The sequence below is a fragment of the Aotus nancymaae genome, unplaced genomic scaffold (assembly GCF_030222135.1).
Source record: "Aotus nancymaae isolate 86718 unplaced genomic scaffold, 86718_ANA_hifiasm-v0.15.2.pri h1tg000131l, whole genome shotgun sequence".
NCBI classification, from domain to species: Eukaryota; Metazoa; Chordata; class Mammalia; order Primates; family Aotidae; genus Aotus; species Aotus nancymaae.
In genome coordinates, this window is record NW_026988546.1 from 1,800,051 (window position 1) to 1,823,762 (window position 23,712).

The following is a 23,712-nucleotide window of genomic DNA, read 5'->3' on the forward strand; positions in this document are numbered from 1 at the left end:
TCACAAAATCGTGGTACTGTATAAAACTCTTGATTTAACAAAATCTTCCTTTATAATTACTTTGAATCTTAACCTTGGTCTGAATCCTCTTGGGTTATTCTGTTGAATTTGAATGGCTTTATAAACTTGTCAAAGCCTGTCATTTCCTGGAGAAAAGAACACTGTCCTTTTCTGTGAAACTTACCAGGCAAGCCCCTTAACAGGGGCACAGTCAGATCCAGCAAGTCACTATGTTCTTTCCCCTGGCTCCCTGTCTGCTCTTTTCAGCCCATTTATAAAGGTAAAATCTGCCTCAACAGAACATTTAAGGGCAGTCTCTTGAAGGTGCAATTCGCATTTGAGTGTGCAGAGAGAGAACTATCCCTGTGTGCTGTGTGTGGGATCATAGGGAATGAATCTGATTATATAATAATGATCAAAGATACTGCTGGAGCAGCTCCCTTTCCATTAGTGGGTTAGTCCTGGGCTGTTCATGGGGTCTGAAATGAAGGCCCTAAGGATAGTTCTGTGGGCCTCAGGCTCTCTTGGTATTTTAACTCTTTTTAACTTCCTTCCTTTTTCTTCTTTAAGAACTCTTCCTCATTTGCTTTTGGATCTCTAGCTGGGGCTGGGAATGATTTGTTCATGTAATACTTTTACTTACCAAGAGCTTGCTGTTACTAGCAACATTTAAAATACAAATTTCTTCATTCACTGAAAGCTGTGTGTGTGTAACAAAACAAAGCAGAGTCTGAATTGTAAGAGAAACTACAAACTGGGAAAAGTTCTATTTGGTTTTACTATACTGTATTACCCATACTAACACTTCTTCCAAAGAAAAGAAAATCAGTACAGACGTATATGTGACAATCCAGTGGCATCACTTTACGCAAAAAAAAAGATATTTAACTAGAGATGTGAACTTGAGTCAGCTGCCCATCTACTTTGGGGCTCACTTTTTCCACCTGTAAAAAAATCCTGGCCAGGCACAGTGGTCACACCTGTAATCCCTGCACTTTGGGAGGCTGAGGCGGGTGGATCTGGCCAAGATGGTGAAACCCCGTCTCTACTAAAAATTAAAAAAAAATGAGCCGGGTGTGGTGGTGCGCATCTGTAATCCCAGCTATTCAGGAGGCTGAGGTAAAGAACTGCTTAAACCCAGGAGGTGGAGGTTGCAGTGAGCCGAGATTGTGCCACTGCACTACAGCCTGGCGCCTGGCAACAGAGTGAGACTCTGTCTCAAAAAAAAAATCTTAAGGGGATAGACTATTTTCTGAGATTCCCATCATCTACAACATTTTGTGATTCAATTAATTTTGCTTTTTTTCCTCTGCAAATGAGCCACTTTTATCTTGAGGCCAAGCTTTGTTAGAGACGTGATCACATGAAACTCTGTAGTTTGCAGACGACTTCCACAGATACGGCTCCTGAAGTTCTTCACTGGCTCTACTGAATATGATCCAGCAACGATGAAGGCCTGACCATTTTTCAACATACTTAAAGACTAGAAGTGGCAGTTCATCAGTAACAAGCACAACATTTTTTGAGTGTTAGCCTGTACAACACCAAGCCAGAAACAGCTAAGCAAGGATGTTGATTAACATAGAGCCACTGTAAGTAGTAAGAACTTAAAATAGTTGATGAAATTTTTTTTCATATGAAACACACCACTTTAAGATTTCCCTCACCAGATAAAAACTTTACATTAGTACTGCTACCCAAGTATGTTACAGTAATAGCAGATAAATATTCAACTGACAACTCATGTTTTACACAAATTGTCTGAATCGTTCACTTATTAAGGAAAAACAAATCCAAACTGTTAAGATCCGTTTTCCAGGGAAACAGAAACAAAGCAAACAAACAAACCCAAGACAAAACACTGAAGTAGCTGACTCATTCTGTGGCTTTAAATGAGAACTAATACACAATCATCACCTTGTAGTAAGCATATTTATACAAAAAACCTGTTTTATATTAGTGACTAACTATTACTAACTTAAAGATAATCAAGAAGTGGAAACACTATGGCAAGATTCCCAGGAAGGGCAGCTCGCAAACTCACCTATGTTCTAAATATAGTTCCAGGCTTTTCTTATGACATTCAGACCCAACTAATGCTCAGTAACCCTCAAGTGAGAGTCAAGGGTCCAGAACATTCTAAAACTGCTTATAAAAGCACTTGAGCAAACAAGGAAAATAATCTTTCAGCATTTAACAATGGTATTTTTAATAATTTGTGTACAAATTCACTAAAGCATGTATGTTAAGCTGATATTCTGATTCCAATATGTCAATTACCAAAAGAAACCTCATGCAAACATTCCTCTGAAGACATTTCAGGCAAACTTATTCTGTCATTTATATAGCACTAATGTTTTGTAAATGTTGAAAAAAGCCATTTTCTCAAAGTTGCATTATAGACAAACTAGGAGAGTTTGGACCTGTTGCATCCTGTCCATTAGCAGGTGAGGAACTTCTACTTGGAATTGCTTGCTTTAGTAATCCTAGATCAGAAAGAGAATAAATTCCCTGTAGGGGAATGAAAAAAAAAAATTGTGCCCACAGCAACCTTGGTTCGTATTCAAGTCACAGCACCAAAAAAAAAAAAAAAAAAAAAAAAAAAAAAAAAAAATTCCAGCTTCTAGGACTGCTTAGCAAATCCTAAAAATTCTGTTTGTGAAACAGAAGGAGGCAGGAACCCTTCTAAATATGTATCAGTCTCTAAGCTTGGTGAATTATGCAGAAATGCTGAAACACACAGGAAAAACCTTAGGAAGAGCTCTTAAAACTCAGTTTCCACTGTAGGTGGGCTCACCCCATAACTAATAAGGTGGGAAGTCTAAATCACCATCATTTCTCAGGCTGACTGCTAAATCAGATCCCAAGTGGTCTCCTTTGCTTTCTGCCTTTCCATGTCTGTAGTTCACTCTCCACAAAGTAGCTACAGTGACCTTTTACAACACATAAATCAGATGATATCACTCTCTTGTTTAAAATCCTGTAACAATTTCCCATTATACTTAGAATAAAATCTAAATATCTCCTGGAGTTCCAGGAAGCCCTGATTAAAAGTGAGGTCAATGGGGTGGGGAACCCTGGTGGTCTGATTCAATGCTATATTCTCAGTTCTTATATAGCAGCTGGCATTTAGCTGATGCTCATTAAATATCTATTGAATGGGTGAATGAAGGAGGAAATAAGACAAAACTACCAAAACACTGGCAGTTTGGGCTTTGAATATTATAAAAGACACACATATAGGTAGGTACAAATGTATTATATTAATAGAGATACAGATATACTGATATATAGGTTTTTAACAGAAATAATTGACTATGCAATTAAAATGATATATTCATAAAGATATGATTGCTAAGTGGCATTATATATCTAACATACTTTCATGTTTCATGTAACGTTTACTTTTTTGAGACAGGGTCTTGCTCTGTTGCCCAGGAGTACAGTGGCGTAATCTTGGCTCACTGTAACTTCCACCTCTGACGTTCAAGCAATTCTCCTGTCTCAGCTTTCTGGTAGCTGGTACTACAGGCGTGTGTCACCATGCCCAGCTAATTTTTGTATTTTTAGTACAGACAAGGTTTCGCCATGTTGGCCAGGCTGGTCTTGAACCCCTGACCTCAAGTGATCCAGCTGTCTCAGTCTCCCAAAGTGCTGGGATTACAGGCATGGGCCACCATGCCTGGCTTACCTTTGCATTTTTTATAGTTGTATAAGTCACTTAAAAAAAAAAGCTCTCAGCTTTCCTATTTGGAAAACTAGGACCGCTGCACCTTATAGGATTGTTGTATTAAATAAAGTAGTACATTTATTACAGAACAATATTAGCATAGTGCCTAACCCAGTAAGAGCAAAAATGTTCACTTACAATGTATCCAAAAACTCCTTAGTAAATAAGAAAAGCACAAGCATGGTACTATTTAATTCCATGTCATAAGTGAACTGAATACTAGTTTTTCATTCAGATTCTTAGGGTTAATTGCCAATTTCATTTTTCTATAAAATGTTTATTGAAAAAGATATGTTTCAGTTCATCTATTGTATATAAAAAGTTAGGCTGGTTTGCTTAGGCTAAGTAAAGGCACGTTCCCAGCAAATCCCCAAATTACATTAGGAGAAATGCTAGGTCAGGTATGAGGACACTGTCTGCCCCCCAATCCCACTAGTAAGGAAGGTCACTGCACATCAGAATGTGGTTACCTGGGAGGTTCATCTCTTGCTTCCTCACTGGGGTTTGTATATTCTCCTCTCTCTGGTTTACTCCACCAGCTGGTGATAAAATCTGGGTTTGGTCATTGATGGACAAAGGTCCCTCAAATCTCAAGCCCACAAGATCTCATTTTATCAGTTCACTGAAGTTTCTGGCATTAGCACAAATTATAATAAAAATGTTCTATTTTCCTATATAATGATTCCCTATGTATATATCTTGGAGACCTCATGAGGGAGAGATTGTGGGCCAAGGCAAAACTTAGATATCCCTTTTTTGCCTAAAACTATCTAATGGCACCTCAATTCCACAATATGGCCTAAAAGTCACTTACTCTGTATGTATGTGTGAGGGAGAGAGGGCTTTAGTTTATAATGTGCTGTCTAGGGTAGCTAAATAGCTGCTAGTTAGGGAGCCTGTGACAAGTGTTAATGGCATTTTACCACTACCTACCATATTTTTTTGCTTATTTTCTTCCCAACTCATCTGACTCTTTTTCTTCTTTCCTGCCCATACCTTAACCCTTACAACCAAATCTGATGAAATCCTTATAACCTGTTTTTATTTCTACATGGCCTACAGATTTTAAGATTTATCAGAATCCACAGGCCTTTTATATGACTGTAACTATATAAGAAACTCACGAACTTTGGTTCAAACTGACCTTGGAGAAGATTGCCTGTTTCCCTCTCATCCTTAAAATCTGGGTGGTTGGGGCAGAGCAGGTTTCTCACATCACGCTTAGAACCAAAGTGTCACCAGGTCATCACAAAATAGAAATCTTTTAGAGTAAGGGTTAATTATTTTTAACTTTGTCATACATTTAAAAACAAAGACTACAAAAATTAGGAAAAACAAAAGTAAAAACTTACTGTTATTGGTACATCTTTTGTTCCTGAATTTAATAAATGAAGGTTTAAAACCTTTGGTAGATCTGTTAAAATTGAGGAAAAGAAAGATTTCTTAAAAAGGTGTGCTTTTTAACCAAGTTAGAATCTTTACGTTATATCAAATTGAAGCTATCAATTTGTGAAATACAATGACATTAATAAAAAGAAACATTCGGTGGTAACTGCTTTACTCCTAAGGACATTGTCTATTCTAAGAACTGTTCCCTCTTAAATCAGATTTTTAAAACCCTCCCTCCCAAAAAAAAAAAAAATATATATATATATATATATATATATTTTTAATGAGACAGAGTCTTGCTCTGTCACCCAGGCTGGAGTACAGTGGCACATTCTTGGCTCACTGTAACCTCCGCTTCCCGGGCTCAAGTGATCCTCCCACGTCGGTCCCCTGCCCCCTCGCTCCAAGTAGCTGGGATTACAGGCATGTACCACTATGCCCAGCGGACTTTTGTACTTTTTTTTTTTTTAAGTAGAGATGGGGTCTCATCATGTTGGCTAGTCTGGTCTTGAACTCCTGGCCTCAAGTGACCCGCTCGCCTCCACCTCCCAACGTGCTGGGATTACAGGCATGAGCCATCATGCCAAGCCCCCAAAATATTATTTTTTTTTAGTAAACTCAGACACTACTAATCTTTTAGCTTTCCAGCAAAACATAATGAAGCAATTAATAATTTACAATGTAAAAATACATTAAAAGCAAATCTAATTTTTAAACATGTGGTCTTCAATCTTAAACAACTATATTTTATTATATATAGTCCATATAGATCCCAAATTACAAGTACTCTTAAGTTTTTCCTTAATAAAAATCTTTACTTGGTTTTTAATATTAGAATTTGAATTCTCTGAACAGCTGCAATAAACTTTTAACATTTTGTCATAATGTAACTTAATAACTCATATCTAAATAAAATCCAAAAGTAAATATTTTGATTTTACTTTACTATTACAAAACGAAAAGAGTCAGGATAACTGAATGCATGGGCAACTGGATTAAGAAACTAGAAAACTACTTTCTGTCTCAATCATCCATTTAGATAACTTCAATTATCCCATGGCCTTTTTTGTCAACCAGGTAAGCAATGCTGCCCACCCCTCAGAGGAATGGGGTATAAACTTGTAAAGGTGCTGAGTCTGAATAGGAGACTTCTACGAGATCATGCAACCTACTGAGAAATAATGTTTAAAGTTGAATTACAAAGTATAGTAGAGCCATTCAGCACTGAATACAGGGATTAAAAAAAAAAAACTCTATAAAGACTCTTTTAAAAGATTTTTTACCTTGTGTTCTTAGTGTACCAAAATCTAACATTTCAGTTGAGGAATAAATTCCAGGAGCTTGGAAAAAAGAAAAGTCAACAATTATTCTTCACTTTGCCAGAGTAAGCTATACTGAAAACAAAACAACTTTCAATTTCATCAGTTTTCCACTAACCTGTAGTAACTTCAACCTCAACAGGAAGGATAATAAACTCTGTGCTGTCTGAAGCATTAGTCTTTATTCTTATGAAAGCTGTGTGATTATCCGCTTCTCTAGAAGAAAAACTGGCTCTCATCACTCCCTTGGTTTCATAAGGAGGAATTTCCTGACAAGTTAACAGACCATAATGTAGCACAGCTTTTGTAATGTGGCAAAACCACCATATTTTATTGAATTAAATGACACTGACTGAAAGATGGGTATTTTATATACCTTTAAAAAAGAAATGCATTGTAATTAAACCAATATATAACACACACTCCAATTCTGGGTAACTTTAAAATGTGAAAAATGTGCTGTTTAGAATTGATGAAATATGATATGTAAAGTGAGCAAACTAAAAGAAGTCAAATAATCTGAAAACAAATTGTGTTACAAAATCATCATTAAAAGGTAAAACTAATCTACAAAATCAGTTATTTTTTTAACATGCTAGTTAGTGGTGCTCGGGTATATAACTCAGTATTGAAATTTAACCAACAGAAATGTCACCATCAGAGGAAAATACTTTTCTAGAAGTCCACAAGAACTTCCATAAATGATAACCAGCAAGGCTTAGACTCTCTTTCATTGAAACCTAACAACGCAAAGCTTCTCAAGCTAATCCACAGTTTACCAACTGCATTCATGTAAGACAGCACACATTTTCAGTCCTATAATGAGAGAACATTTATACACTAAAAGGAAGACTTATTGCAAAAAAAAGTTTGAGGTATAATCTCTTTCCTGGTTTTAGAACAATATGGCTCCCTGGCGACTGCTGGAATTTCTTCTCTGTACAAATCTTTCAGCTTATTTTAGGAGATCCCTGTGTTCTAGAGCTTAGCGGCCTTCACTTATTCCTACTTTCCTTTTAGTCCCAAAGTAGTAAACGGGTGACTGAAATCCTCTTAGGATTGGAGGGATGGACCATCCACTCCCCAACTCTAGGGAGTTGACTTGGTCTATGGGGCTTTTTCACGTACACCAAAACAGGCTGGAGGTGAGATCACAGCCCATTGGCTTTTTCCTCAGTCTAGGTTTGTAGGAATAAGAATTACTGTATATTTTTTTGCAGCCACTAGGACTATAAGAACATGACGCTATTCTGTTATCATTCTTGACTATTTAGAAATCTGAATTCTTTTATGTTTATTTATTAGATACTAATTATATTTGACAGGAAGTTTTTAGTTCTATCTAGAATCACAATATGCACAGATTTAATAGTCTGCATTTAATCCTCATTGTTTTATAGATGATTTTTGCATCAACCACCATAATTTCTTTTTTTTTAAAAATATATTTTATTGCACTTTAGGTTCTGGGGTACATGTGCAGAATATGCAGGATTGTTGCATAGGTACATACATGGCAATGTGGTTTGCTGCCTCCATCCTCGTCACCTATATCTGGCATTTCTCCCCATGTTATCCCTCCCCAACTCCCTCCCCCCCCACTTTCCCTCCCCTAGTCCGCCTCAACAGACCCCATTGAGTGATGCTCCCCTCCCTATGTCCACAACCACTATAATTTCAAGGTGAAACATTTTTGTGAAAAGATATAAATGAACTGTCCATTGCATATTTATTTTTGCTAGTGTGTTTCTATATTCCAGGAATTAACCAAATTACTGGCTTGTTGTTTCTAAACGTTCATACTAACAACCTAAAAATGTAATCTCCACATCTCTTCCCTGGTCAAGATTGGTCAGAAAACAGAATCAAGAGGCCGTGTGTGTGTAATAGTAGTTAATAAAGAAACTCTGATCCTCAAAACTTATTCTTGGTGAAGTTTGTGTTCCTCCAAATTACAGATGAGCAGTGATCTGAGTGACCTGGGTACAGAACTGAATTGACCACAATTGCCTTCTCCCTCTTGGGTTAAAGCATGGTAAACATTTTTAAAACTCTCACATGGCCAGAACCTCTACAAATAAGGTTCTCTTACATATTCTTTAATTTGGCTAATATTGTTAAATATTCAACAATATTGAAGGTGAACACAGATCACCTTCAAGAAATAAACGTTTTCTTTCTTTTTTTTTTTGAGATGGAGTTTTGTTCTTATTGCTCAGGCTGGAGTGCAATGGCATGATCTTGGCTCACTGCAACCTCCGCCTCCCGGGTTCAAGCAATTCTCCTGCCTTAGCCTCTCAAGTAGCTGGGATTACAGGCATGTGCCATCACGCCCAGCTAATTTTGTATTTTTAGTACAACAGGGTTTCACCATGTTGGTCAGGCTGGTCTCAAACTCCTGACCTCAGATGATCTGCCCACCTTGGCCTCCCAAAGCCCTGGGATTACAGGCGTGAGCCACCGGCACCGTACCCTGCCTGGAATTAAAAATTTTATAATCATCACAGGTGCCTGATTAGGTTCCCTCTGCAAATCCCATCTCCTTTACTAACAGTAAACCTGAAGATTCAATTGCTTACCTTCAAAAACATAATGGATTCTTCCTACTTTTTCTTAATCCTTCAGATTTTTTTTTATGTGTAAACCACATCATAAATTATTAGATTCAGAGACAACTTTACCAACATAATTCTGAGAAAGAATAGCTGAAGTTACTTTCTTTCGTGTAGTGGGGTAGAACTCCCACCAATTTTATTCACTGCCCTTTCCAAAAATTACTACTTATAGTTTTTCCTCACTCACTCCTCCAATTTTCATATGTACTTGACATAAATTCACATTAAGACAATGATTAAAAGACAAGTCACCCATATTTGTTCAGCCTATAAGGAGTTAAGCATTTTCTAATTTAAGAATAATTGGTTTCATGGGAGCACACACAAGAGAAAACTAGGTTGCAACTCACCCACAGTTTTCTGGTACCTCCTTGTTGACCCGTTGGGAGTTCTAGGTGAAGGTCTCCTCCACTAGAGTACATTTCTACAACCTGGGGCAAAAGAGCACACGATGGTTAAGTTCAAAGTCATATTCTCAAAGCAGGTGTTTTGCTATTACAGAGAAATAACTCTGACATCCTAATTGTTTATCACAAAAAAATTTAAAAACTTATAAAGCTATAAATGTAGGATATGTATCATATCACTAAATTCAGTGCCCTGTAAGTGTAAGCAATGGTGGTATTTTTAATTAAAATAAGGTAACTGAAAATTTAACTTAGATACAGTCTAAGTATAAAAGCTGCTCCAGGGACCAGATTTTAGAAAGTAACGGGACACTTATTATTCTTTTTCCCGAAGGGAATAATTTTTAAAAATTACCAAGTTTTAGAAACACGAATTTTGTATTTCTTATAGTAACATAAAGTGGTTCTTTATGCATACATTTATAACAAGATCCAGCAGTGGATCAAATAAGTACCATACTTGTGAAATGGTGAAAAATGTAAATATTATTTTGAGATATATACAACAACTCTAATGGAACATGAAAATATTTAGTTTCTACTAGCAGCAAAATCACAGGTACTAATATTTCTGTGGCTTATGCCTATGCTTATAGTTTTTTAAAAACAGCTTATCATTGATGTACAATGAATAATACATATTTAAAGTATACAATTTGATGAATCCTGACATATGTGTTCCGGCATAAAATCATCACTGTAATTAAGATATTAAATATATCCATTATCCCCAAAAGTTTCCTCATGCCTTGTGCAATCCATCAATCCTTCTCTGTCCCCTCCTATTTCTAGGCAACCACTGATCTGCTTGCTCTCTATCACTTCAGACTAGCTCATACTTTCTGGAGTTTTATGTAAATGGAATAATACAGTATGTACTCTTGTGTCTGGCTTTTGCTCAGTGTAATTATTTTGAGGTCTACCACATTGTTTATGCATTAATAGTTAACTTCTATTTGATTATACTGCAGTTTTTCAATCCACATGCTGATGAACATTTGAGTTGTTTCCAATGTCTGGGCATTAGAAAGCTGCTGTGGATACTGAGCACAAGTCTTGGTGTGGACATCTGCTTTCCTTTCTTTTGGGTAAATATATAGAAACAAAATGGGTCATAAGGCAGGAGACCTTCCTTTAAAGGTAAGCTAACCCTAGCTCTTAAAAAGAAAATATATTTAATTAACTCAATTAAATTTGGGGTGAAGTATAAGAATGGGTAAAAACTTTCACCTGTTTCATCACAAAAGTTCTCTAGGAGTGAATGAAAAAGGACAGAGAGAAAAATGGCAATTCTTCAGTATAAGCTGAAAGGGTTTTTTTTGTTTTTGTTTTGTGGCAGGGATTGGGGGGTTGTTGGCTTAAAAGTAATGCATATAGCAAAGACTGATGGGCTATAGATTTTCCTTGTTTAGTATTTCCTCCTGATTTATTACAGTGCTTGTCTATAGTGCTTATTGTACTACTAAGAATAACACCTTAGCTGATAGGATGACTGTAGAACTTTTTCTGGAAAACAAGAAGACATTACACATATTATTTCATTAAGCTTTCCTGGTATCAAGCAAATAAGCATAACAATGCTTGAAAACATAAGACTAGATCGGGCACAGTGGCTCACGCCTGTAATCCCAGCACTTTGGGAGGCCAAGATAGTGGGAATCACTTGAGCCCAGGAGTTGGAGACCAGCCTGGGCAACATAGTGAGACTCTGTCTCTACAAAAAATAAAAACCATTAGCCAGGTGTGGTGGCATGCACATGTAGTCCCAACTACTCAGGAGACTCAGGTGAGAGGATTGTTTGAGTCTGGGAGGTTGAGGCTGCAGTGAGCCAAGATTGCACCACTGTACTCCAGCCTGGGGTCTGTAAAATAAACAAAGAAACCAAAAACAACCACAGAAGATTAAAAGGTCGCCTACTAATAAGAGAGAAGATGAATAAAGAAATGGAGACAGAAAAAGTCTAAATTACAAATTCAAAGAAACAATTACATTAAAACTAGGAACTTGACACATTCTTTATTTTTAGTCCAGTGCTATTTGTTCTAATTTAGTATAGTTTAGGAAAAAAAGGAAGCCAAACATTATATACAGAATATTTTCTGTGTAAACAAATTCCCACAATAAATGTTTCTGTGCTCTCACATATGTATGCACAGAAAAAGGTCTGAATGACACACACACGGTGGCAAAAGTGGTATCCATGAGGAAGGGCTTGGACTGCAGCTGTGCTGTCTATGCAACAGCTATCAGCTACATGTGGTTATTTACATTTAAATTAGTTGAAATAAAGTTTCAGCCACCCTAGCTGAATTCAAGAGATCAACAGTCACACATAGCTAGCAGTTACTGTTTTGAAGAGAGCAGGAAAAGAACTACTGCATCATCACAGAAAGTTCTGCTGGACAGCTGGACTGGGAAGTAGGAAGTTCAAAGGGACGTTTTTGCTTCACTCATGTTTGAATTGTTAACATTTTTTTTCTGAGTTGAACATACTCATGCGTTTATGTTGTATAATGAACAAATCATATGCATTTTCTTGCTTTACAATATTTTCTTATTGTAATATTGACAAGACTAGTGACACAGAATAACACTGGACTACGAGGTTAAGAGTGTCTTCACCAGGCAAACAATCTATATTTGGTTCTAAGAGAGCAACTTCGGTGTTCCATTTGCTCTCTTGCGTGCTGGTGGAGTCTACTGTGGTAAATCTTGAATTAAAATGTTTTAACTGGAAAAAGACTAGATGAATTGAATTCAAAGAGATCATTGTGCTGGGTGGTAGCTTGGTAACTCCAAAGGTTGAGAAGAAAACACACAGACTGTAAGGCAACTCCAGCAATTATAGACTGACCAACATCTGCTGAGTCTTGCAAGCTTCATCCTTATGGTCTGGCCAACACAATGAGGTGCTACAGTACACCCTTGGGTGCTCTGTAACAGCCCTTCTACAGCAGTGCGGGGCAACTCATGCATCAGGGTCTAACAGAGTAAGTGGCCAGGCATAGTGGCTCACGTCTGTAATCTCAACACTTTGGGAGGCTGAAGCAGGAGGATCACTTGGGGCCAGGAGGTCAAGGCTGCAGTGAACCATGACTGTGCCACTGCACTCCAGCTTGAGTGACAGAGTGAGACTCTGTCTTTCTTTTTTTTTTTAAAAGGAAAGCAAGCAGGAAGAATTTCTGAGTTTCTGTATAGATTTGTAGTAACAGCCAAAACAGGAAAAATATACCATTACCTAAAGTATCAAGAGGACGTAAACGACAGAAGGATGTTGAGGACAAGAGGGAATACTTTCCACCTGAAAAGCAGGACACAAGAGCAGTTCTTCTGTGATAAAGATATCCAGCTACAAAAATTAAAACTGGGGCAGAGTATTTTTATCAGTAGCTATCTTCACCCAGTTGTTGTCAAGTATTGTTGCTGCTTTCACTTATAATTTCTAAGCAGTTCACTATTCAGACTCTGAACATTTCCTTTAGTTCCTCCTCATTTCTCCTTCCACTGTTTATATTTATACCAGGGCGGTCTGGAACGACAACCATTTTAGTTGCCAAAGCCCTATACTTATCACAAAATATAGCATTTTTCCTCTACTGTCATTTTCAAGCTGCTTTAAGTCCTGCAGTGTTGGTCCCAAAGAGCTCTGGAGCCCTAGACTATTCTATAGAGCACTCACATCTACTTTTAACACAGACAACACAAGTAGAAGCCACAGAGGCTGCACATGTCACACAGCTAAGTCCCTAGGATATAAGGTAGAGATTTCAGAAAATCTCTAAAGGAATGACACTAGCCAGTGCCACTGTGGAAGAGACAAGGAGCTAGTGAGGAAGAATTTCACACTTGAAAATAATTACTAATAGAAGATTAGGTAAGATAAGAAGTTGAATTTTTAAATAAAAAATAAGTTTGCTTTTAATCATGATCCTATATTACCCTTTCCCTAGATTTTAATTTCTTAGCTGCCATCACCAAAAATTATTTCCAGAAATAAATTTGAACTTTAAATTTAAAAGCTTTAAAAAACATGGATGTTGGGCCAGAAGGTGTTTATAGGCAAGAAAAAAAGCAGCCTTGTGTAGCTGAAAACTCTTCTTTAATTAAATGCAGAGCTGCCTAAACTATAACACCAGAGAAGCCACAGTTGTTTTAAAAATGGTTCCAAAAATTCAAAATCCAGACTACTGTATTTCAAAATTCAGACTACAGCAAGTGGTACTAAAAGTAATACCCCTCTTCAATACATCTATAAAAGCCTATTATTTTAAATAGTCTTGGAAACTAACAAACTGAGATTTCATGCTAAGCATTAATACCCACCACCAAAATGAAGCTATTCAAAATTACCATCATAAACTCACCTGTAAAGGCTCACTGTGAGGATTGTGGATGTTTATTATAGGTGAGAAACTGCTATTTACAGGGACTCTGGCCCCAAGGAATGGCCTCAATCGGTATGGATTTGGAACTCCAACGCCAAATACCTGTTTCAGTGGAGGAAAAAATAAAATTTTAGTTGTTTTTACAATTAACATTTTTAGTTATAATTGACTGATCTAGGGAGACTGGCAAATCTAATTTATATGGAAAAATATTAACAATCACTTTATTTAAAACAAACCCACAAATGTCATTTCTGTACTTGATTTGGCTACATATTTGATTTACTATGTATGTGAATTTAGAATGATTTCTTTAACATATTAGAAACTGAATAATAGTCCTTCAAGAAGTCATGCAATAAACAACAGAAGAAAATAGGGAGTCAGAAGATTTCCCGACCCCAACCATCAGAAGATGGATCTATGGCCCAGACAACCTCTCGAATACCAAGCCTAGCCCCAGGTCATTCCCACATGGGATGGCCCTAGGTTAACTAAGCAGGGTAAGCCAGTAATTCAAATGATATTTTTATTAATATATTGCTATTTATTAAGTGTCTATGAAGTGCTAGGCACAAATACAAAGTGAACAATTCAATAGTAAAAAAATAGATAACGTCCTGGGTCTCATGAAACTTACATCATAGTATTGGAGATAGACTGGATACCAATAAAAAGATTAAAAAAAAAATCCCTCTAGCTACAGAGTGAATAACAGATGGCTGTAGGGGCTGGGGGAGAGTGGAGGGCATTCAGACAGCTAATGTGTAATCCAGTGAGAGTGGCCTGGAAGACAGCAGTGGTAGTAAGGAGAAGAGAAATAAACAGACTGGAGATACATTTAGGAAGAAGACTTGGTGAAAGACTAGATGTGGAGAGGTAAAGAAAGAACACAGCTGGCCACTGGGGTCACCTTGAGAACAACGTGATCATGACCTTTGATATTGTCCAGATTGGCTGCCATCACCTAGGTCTGTTGTGGGATGCCACTAGGGCAATGACCTTCATTTTTATGATAGTCTTTTCATTTACTCAACAAGTGCATGCTCAATGGGTATGATCTATTTAGCACTTCAAAATTGATGAACCAAGCATCAATGGTGTACTGAATGCCTACTAAGCAACCAATAAAGACTTACCGTACATAAGCAGAAGACATGGTCCTTACTGGAAGGGAACACTGACTCTGACCCTTATTTTATATGATGTGTCAGAGTTAATGAGTACTGGGGAGGAAATGTTTAAAAAAAAAAAAAAAAAAAAAGCACAGGAACCGTAAAGTAACGTGTCAGAGCTAACACTCGAGTTCCACTGGCAGCACAGCACAGTGGTAAAGATTATGGTCTTCAGAGCTGCAAAGACATGAGTTTGAGTCCCCCTCAACAACTTACTAATAGCATGACTTGGGCAAATTATTTAACCTTTTAAAATTTCAAGAATAATTGTATCTATAACATAGGCAAGAAATGCATGTACTGTACCTGCTGGACATATATGAGTAATTATTTAATTTTTAAAAAAATTTAATTTTTTAATTTTTTATTTGAGATGGAGTCTCATTCTGTTGCCTAGGCTGGCATGCAGTGGCGTGATCTCGGCTCACTGCAACCTCCGCCTCCTGGGTTTAAGCAGTTCTCTGCCTCAGCCTCCCGAGTAGCTGGGATTACAGGTATGTGCTACCATGCCCAGCTCATTTTTCTATTTTTAGTAGAGACGGGGTTTCACCATGTTGGTCAGGCTGGTCTTCAATTCCTGACCTTGTGATCCACCCACCTTGTCCTCCCAAAGTGCTGGGATTACAGGTGTGAGCCACCGTGCCCAGCAGAGCAATTATTCTTAATAATCTTTCGTTTTCCTCTTTTAGAGATGTGGTCTTGATCTGTCACCCAGGGTGGAGTACAGTGGTGTAATCATAGTTCATTGTGGCCTTGAACTCTTGGGCTCAAGTGATTCTCCCACTTCAGCCTCCCAAATAGCTGAGACTACAAGTGCTCATCACTGGGCCCAGTTAATTTTTAAAAAATGTTTTTTTGTAGAGATGAGGTTTTGCTTTGTTGCTCAGACTGGTCTTGAAATCCTGGCTTCAAGTGATCCTCCCACCTTGGCCTCCCAAAGTGCTGGGATTACAAGTGTGAACTACCATACCCAGCCTTAATAATCTTGACATATAAAAATTTTGATTCACAAACAGAATAATGGTTGATATATAAAAAGATTTGCTATATGACTCCTATAAACATTAACTTTCTTTAATGACCTAAACCAAAATTCTATGTAAAAATAAGTTTATCAAAAAAGTAAACAATATACTTACTGAAGAAAAGTAAGCATAAATGTTTTAATCTTGACACTATTATCAAGTATGCTTCATAAGTGTGAAAAAGCAAAAATTAAACAAACTTTTTTTTTTTTAATTTTATTTTACTTTAGGTTCTGGGGTACATGTGCAGGTCATGCAGGGTTGTTGCATAGGTGCAAATTATATCCAGCATTTCTCCCCATGTTATCCCTCCCTGCCCTTCCCACCATCTGCTGTCCCTCCCCTATCCCCCCACAACTGCCCCCAGTGTGTGATGCTCCTCTCCCTGAGTCCATGTGTTCTTATTGTTCAACACCCGCCTATGAATGAGAACATGTGGTGTTTGGTTTTCTGTTCTTGTCAGTTTGCTGAGAATGATGGTTTCAGGATTCATCCAAGTCCCTACAAAGGACACGAACTCATCGTTTTTTATGGGTGCATAGTATTCCATGGTGTATATGTGCCACATTTTCTTTGTCCAGTCTATCATTGATGGGCATTTGGGTTGGTTCCAGGTCTTTGTGATTGTAAACAGGGCTGCAATGAACATACGTGTGCATGTGTCTTTATAGAACTATTTATGGTTCTTTGGGTATATACCCAGTAATGGCATTGCTGGGTCAAATGGAATTTCTATTTCTAGATCCTTGAGAAATCGTCACACTGTCTTCCACAACGGTTGAACTAATTTACATTCCCACCAACTGTGTAAGAGTGTTCCTATTTCTCCACATTCCTCTCCAGCATCTGATTTTTCACCATTCTTTTGTCAATCAATCTTACATTAACATTTTAACTGTTGCTTTAAAATCACCTGTTCAGTCTGATTTGAACAGAGATTAAGTATAAAAATGCTCTAAGTCTAAAATCCTATGTTTTCTATTATCCTCTGAGTTCCTGAAGCAAGTTCTTAAAAGGCTGTCATATGATAAGACAGAGAAAATGATTATATTATATAAAATAAGTTTTAATTCTGGTTCTTACCTGGTAAGTAAATACCCCATGATTAGATGTATTAATAAATAAAGTATTTTCTACATTTCCTACTACTCTTGCAAGAAAAACTACATCAAATGATGTATTTCCTCCTGGAAGAATTTTCTGAAAAAGAAAGTAAATAAAGTTAAATTCCTAACAAGAAAAAAATTATACAGTTCAAGTTCCTTAAACAAGTATTTTAGAATCATTTCCATAAACTAGTTTATTTTACTTTAAAAGTTTAAGCTTTAAATTAGCAATGGAAAATACTTAAAAAGATGTCTTCCATATTGAATGTCTACAGTCACATATCTTTGTCAATTACCAGCCACAGCCTTGTACAACAGATGGTTTCTCTGGATTCTGTTCATTTAACAATCACTAGGCTGTCATGAAGTACCTAATTATAGGCTGTTCTATGATCAGACAATCAGATAGGAGTTGCATTGAAGCTGAGCTTTTCACATAGATATACTACAGTACTACCAAGCGGTGACTTGTTCTAGTCCAAAGAATAAGCCCAGGCTTCAGCCTTCTGAAATCTGCCTTCCATCCACACAAGGCACAAAATGTCCCAACAACTTGAATTAGGAAAGAAGGCAGGGGTGAATGTATATGCAGGAACTCACTCCTGTTACTTTCTGCAGATTTAGAATGTTACTGTAGTTAGTAAAATAAAATGTTACTACCGCAAAACAATAGGGCTACTCCATGTTCAAGAGACTGAAATTGTGGTTCTGCCCTGCAACAAAGCCTTAATATGCATGTTAATATGTAAAGCCATCAACCTCTCTCATTCTGCCTCTATGGATAGAACTTTAAAATGCTACCTAAATTATAGCTCAAAATACATGGTAGTGAGACTTTGGCGTCACGTTAGTCTGAAGAAAGCTAGAGAGAGCATGTCTCCTACACTACCACTAACAAAAGAATAATTTACAAGTTCTAAATTATTGTAACTCTTCTTTTGTTGCATTATATTACAGTAATGTACTGCAACAAAAGAATAATTATAATAATTCACAACTTTTCTTGAACCCATAATCTCACAGAGTGAGATTATCAACTAGCCCAAAATTGTAGGGAAGACAAGCACCTCCAAGGACAGATAGAATGTGAATACTGGCTCACCCATGGCAGAGAAGGGAAGAAGATGAGGCTATCAGACAGGAGCATCAGCTAGAAATGCAGCTAACATGTTTACACATTGCTAGAGGCTGTGTGAACTAGCACACAAATCCTGGAAGCTGTAGACACTGGGTGCTATTCACAGCTGAGCCAGAAATTAGTAACAGAAAGACATCTGGCAAATCCTCAAATAGTTTGAAATTAAACAACATACTTCTAAAATAAGCCACTGGTGAAATAAGTAGTAACAAGAGAAATTATAAAATATTTTGAATTCATTGGAAATGAAAACATATTATAATCCATAGGCTGCAGTTAAAGCAGTATTTGGAGGAAAATTTATAGCATTACATGCTTATTTTGAACAGAAATGTTTCACATCAATAATCCACTGTGAGACACTAGAAAAAGAATAAATTAAATCCAGAATAAGCAAAATGAAGGATAATAAACAGTAAAAATTAATGAAATAGAAAACAGAAAGTAGCAAAAAAAACCAATAAAACTGAAGCTGGTGCCTCAAAAAGTTTGTAAAATAGATAAAAGAGCGACCGTGATAAAAAGGGAAAAGTCAAAAACATAAGGAACTAAAATGTGGACATCATTGCATATCCTTTACACATAAAAAGAATGATAAAGGAGTATTACAAGCAACTTTATGCTCATAAATTTAGCAGCTAGGAGAAATGGACACATTCTTTGACAGTCTGCTAGATGTGACACAATCTGCCAAAGCTCACTCAAACTGAAATAATCCTACACACAGTTAAAATTTGATTTGTGGTTTAAAGTCTTCCCACAAAGAAAATCCCACGCTTAAATGATTTCACTGGTGGAACAGAATTCTCTACCAACCATTTAAGAAAGAAATAACACTGGCTGGGTGCAGTGGTTCATGCCTGTAATCCCAGCACTCTGGGAGGCTGAGGCGGGCAGATCACAAGGTCAAGAGATGGAGACCATCCTGGCTAACACGGTGAAAACCTGTCTCTACTAAAAATACAAAAATTAGCTGGGTGAGGGTGAGGCAGGAGAATTGCTTGAACCTGGGAAACGGAGGTTGCAGTGAGCTGAGATCGTGCCACTGCACTCCAGCCTGGCAACAGAGTGAGACTCTATCAAAAAAAGAAGGGAGAAGGGAGAAGGGAAGGGAGAAAACAAACCTACATTACATGAACTTTCCAACATACAGGAGAGAACATTCCTAATTTAGCATTACCCTGATATCAAGACCACACAAAGACTTGAAAACTACAAGCCGATATCCTTCATAAACACATAAACACAACTTTCTACAAAATACTGGCAAACTGAATCTAGGCAAGATATAAAATAGATAACACATCATGACCAAGTAATTTTTATCTTAGAAATGCAATTCTAGTTCAACATTCAAAATATCAAATCAATGCAATTTACTTATCAACAGAGTAAAGAAAAAGCACAAGATCATCTCAATAGCAGCATATAATAAGTTGACAAAATTTAATATTGATTCATGATTAAAAATCTCAGTAAACTAAGTCAACAGAAGAGAACTCCCTCAACATTATAAAGAATATCTACAAAAACCCTAGAAGAAGCTTGTCCATCCTGCAGCCTAGGATAGTTCTGAATTAGGCCCAACACAAATTTGTAAACTTTTTAAAAAAACATTAAGACTTTTTTGTGCTGTTTAAAAATTATTATTTAAAGCTCATCAGCTATTACTAGTGTATTTTATGTGTGGCCCAAGACAATTCTTCTTCCAATGTGGCCCAGGGAAGCCAAAAGATTGGATACTCCTGTCCTAGGAGCTATCATAGTATTTAATGGTGAATGACTGAATGCTTTTCTTCCAAAATTTAAAATAAGGCAAGGATGCCCTCTCTTATGATAGCTATCTAACACTGTACTAGAAGTGCAAAAAGGGCCAGGTGCGGTAGCTCACGCCTGTAATCCCAGCACTTTGGGAGGCCGAGGCGGGTGGATTATGAGGTCAACAGATCAAGATCATCCTGGCCAACATGGTGAAACCCTGTCTCTACTAAAAATGCAAAAATTAGCCGGGCGTGGTGGTGCGCGCCTGTAGTCCCAGCTGCTCAGGAGGCTGAGGCAGGAAAATCACTTGAACTTGGGAGGTGGAGGTTGCGGTGAGCCAAGATCGCGCCACTGCACTCCAGCCTGGTGACAGAATGAGACTTTGTCTTGACAAAAAAAAAAAAAAAAAAAAAAAAAGAAGTGCAAAGAAATAAAAGGCATTACACATTAGTACGGAAGAAAAATAAGTTTTTATTCAGATAGCATGCCTTATTATATACAGAATTTCTAAAAATATCTATAAAAATGCTCCTAAAACTAAGAAAAGAGTTTAACAAAGTCATGGGAATCAAGGTCAACATCAAATGATCAACTGTATCTCCATATACTAGCAATGAACAACTGGATTTCCAATATTTAAAAAGTACCATTTAGAATAACACACACACAAAGAAATACTGAGGTATAAATCTAATAATGTGCAAGTTCTTTAAGCTGAAAACTATTAAACACTACTGAAAGTAAACAAAGAAGACAAATAAATGGAGATACTGTGTTGATGGGTTAGAAGACTCAATATTAGATGTTAGTTCTTCTGAAATGGATTTATATATCCAATGAAGTGCAATCAAAATTTCAGTCTAGGTAGAAGTAACAATTAAATGCAATGTGAAGTAAGATCCTAAAACAGAAAAAGTAATACACTGATGGAAAAACTGATGAAATTCATGTAAGTTCTTTAGTTAATGGTATCGTATCAATGCTAGTTTCCTGGTTTAAAAATTGTACTATGATTATATAAGATGTTAACATTAGAAGAATGTTAGAATGAAGAATATAACATCAGAAAAATATACTATGACGATATAAGAATGTACTATAATATTATATTATATATTAATGTACTATGATTATATAAGATGTTAACATTAGGCCGGGCATGGTGGCTCATGCCTGTAATCCCGGCACTTTGGGAGCCCAAGGTGGGCGGATCACGAGGTTAAGAGATTGAGACCATCCTGGCCAACATGGTGGAATCCCGTCTCTACTAAAATACAAAAAATTAACTGGGCGTGGTGGTGGGTGCCTGTAGTCCCAGGAGAATTGCTTGAACCTGACAGGTGGAGGTTGCAGTGAGCCGAGATTGTGCCACTGCACTCCTGCCTGGTGACTGAGCGACACTCCGTCTCAAATAAAAAAAAAAGTTAACAATAGAAGAATGTTAGAGTGAGGAATATATGGAGAATATTACTTTTCTGTACATTTAAAGTTAATTTAAAAGAACATTATAAAAAATCCCAAATTCTTTTTTAAAGAAACTGACAGCCTGATTCTAAAATTTAGATGATAAAGAAAGGAAATAAGAAAAGCCAAAGCAATTCTGAAAAAGAAAATCAAAACCAGAGGATTCATAATATCTAAGAATTAATATAAAGCCACAGTTACCAAAACAGCATGGACTGGTGAAAGGATATGTATTTCAGAGTCTATTAGATATGTGTTAGAACACAGTGAAGACTCACACATACAAGGTTAACTTAACACATACAAGAACACAGACTCACACATACAAGGTTAACTGACTTTCAACAAAAATACAATGGGATTTCAATGAAAAAGGATAGTCTTTTTCAACCAATAGCTGAGGAACAAATGAATACCCATATATAAAACAAATCAAAACAATCCTCAATCCCTATTTCATGCCATAAACAAACAGTAGCTAAAAATGGACTGTAGATCTAAATGCAAAATCTAAAACTACTATGGTTGTCTGTGGGATTGGTTCTAGGACTTCATGCAGATACCAACATCTGTGGATGCTGAAGTCTCTGCCGTAAAACAATGTAGCATTTGTATATAACCTATGCTTATCCTCCTGGATATGTATGTATCATCCTGGGGATTATACTTTAAATAATCTCGACATTACCTGTAATACTCAATACAATGTAAATGCTATGTAAATAGTTGTTATCCTGTATTATTTGTCTGAACATGCACAGACAAGAAAAAAAGTCTTGTTCAGTACAGAAACACTATTTTTTTTCCTCTAATAGTTTTGACCTGTGGTTGACTGGATCCACGGATGAGAAGACCATGGATACAGAGGGCCAGCTGTACTTCTAGGAAAAAGAAATGGAGACAAAATTTGTGTATTTCCTAGCTACAACTCCCAAAGCATGACCCATAAAAGAACAATTTGATAAACTGGACTCCATGAAAATTATAAGCTTTTGCTCTTTCAAAGATTATATAAAAAGAGTGAAAAGGCATGACACAAAATGGAAGAAAAGGCTGATAAATAACATATCTCAAGAACTTATATCCTGAACATGTAAGAAACTCTCATGAATTCAATGAGAAAACAAACAACTTAAGAAACAGGCAAAAGAACTGAACAGACTCTTCACCAAGGAAAACATATGGATGACAAATAAAAAGATGCTCAACATCAACTGTCACAGGGGAACGCAAATTAAAATAAAAATGGCCTAACACCGTACACCTATTTGAATGCCTTGCATCACAAAAAACCCAAACCTCGCCACACAGAGTTAATCAGGATGTGGAACAACTGAAACTCTCATATGTTTCTCATGGGAATACAAACTGGTACAGTCGTTATAAAAAAAACTGTTAAAATCTGTATGTAAATATTTACAGTGGGTTTATTTACAATAACTCAACACTGGAAACAACCCAAAAGTCTTCAACTGGTGAATGAATAAACACACAGTGACACTGCCAGCCAATGAAATACTATTCCATAATAAAGTGGTATAAAGAACTGATATAGCCTATTACACCAACCAATATGAAATGCATTATGCTAAAAGAAAGAAGCCAGACTAAAAATGCTATATGCTACAAGGTTCCACTAACATAATCTTCTGGAATAAGCTACATTCACTGGTTTGAGTTAACCAAGTTGTTGATTACATGACCTTATGGGTTTGTCAAAACTCAGAACTGTATACTAAAAGGGTGAATTTTACTGCAAGTATACTGTAATTTAAAAACAAATACATATAAAATATATATTAAACATATAAGTTTATGTAAATATATTCATATATACATATATACATATAAAATATATATTAAATATGTTTATGTAAATGTGTGCATATATATGTGTATATCTATGTGTATACGTATACGTGTATATAAATACACACACACACACACGCACGCACACACACACACACACACACACTTCAGTTCAGCTGACTGCAACTTTGCCCTTCTAGTTGCTCAGGACAAAACTCTAGAGTCAATTTTGACCCTTCTCTTTCTCTCAACCCCACATCAAATATATATAGGTATACATATATTTATGTATTTGTTTTTCACTGTTTTGGGTGAATCCACAAGGGTTGTGGACTCTCTCAAGCATATTTTAGCCTGGACCTTTTTTTATAAAGGTCTCAGTGTACAT

General features: G+C 36.7%; 1 protein-coding gene across 3 annotated transcripts in view; it reads right to left on the minus strand.

Annotated features, from left to right (window-relative positions):
- TMEM131 (transmembrane protein 131) overlaps positions 1-23,712 on the minus strand; it is a 244,367-nt gene that overhangs the window by 64,735 nt on the left and 155,920 nt on the right. For all 3 annotated transcript variants that reach the window (XM_064371422.1, XM_064371423.1, XM_064371424.1), the window contains 6 exons: positions 17,130-17,246; positions 13,826-13,948; positions 9,404-9,484; positions 6,557-6,707; positions 6,403-6,459; positions 5,083-5,144 (listed from right to left, as the gene is read on the minus strand). In XM_064371422.1, coding sequence (XP_064227492.1) covers positions 5,083-5,144; positions 6,403-6,459; positions 6,557-6,707; positions 9,404-9,484; positions 13,826-13,948; positions 17,130-17,246 — 591 coding nt within the window. The remainder of the gene's footprint in view (positions 1-5,082; positions 5,145-6,402; positions 6,460-6,556; positions 6,708-9,403; positions 9,485-13,825; positions 13,949-17,129; positions 17,247-23,712) is intronic.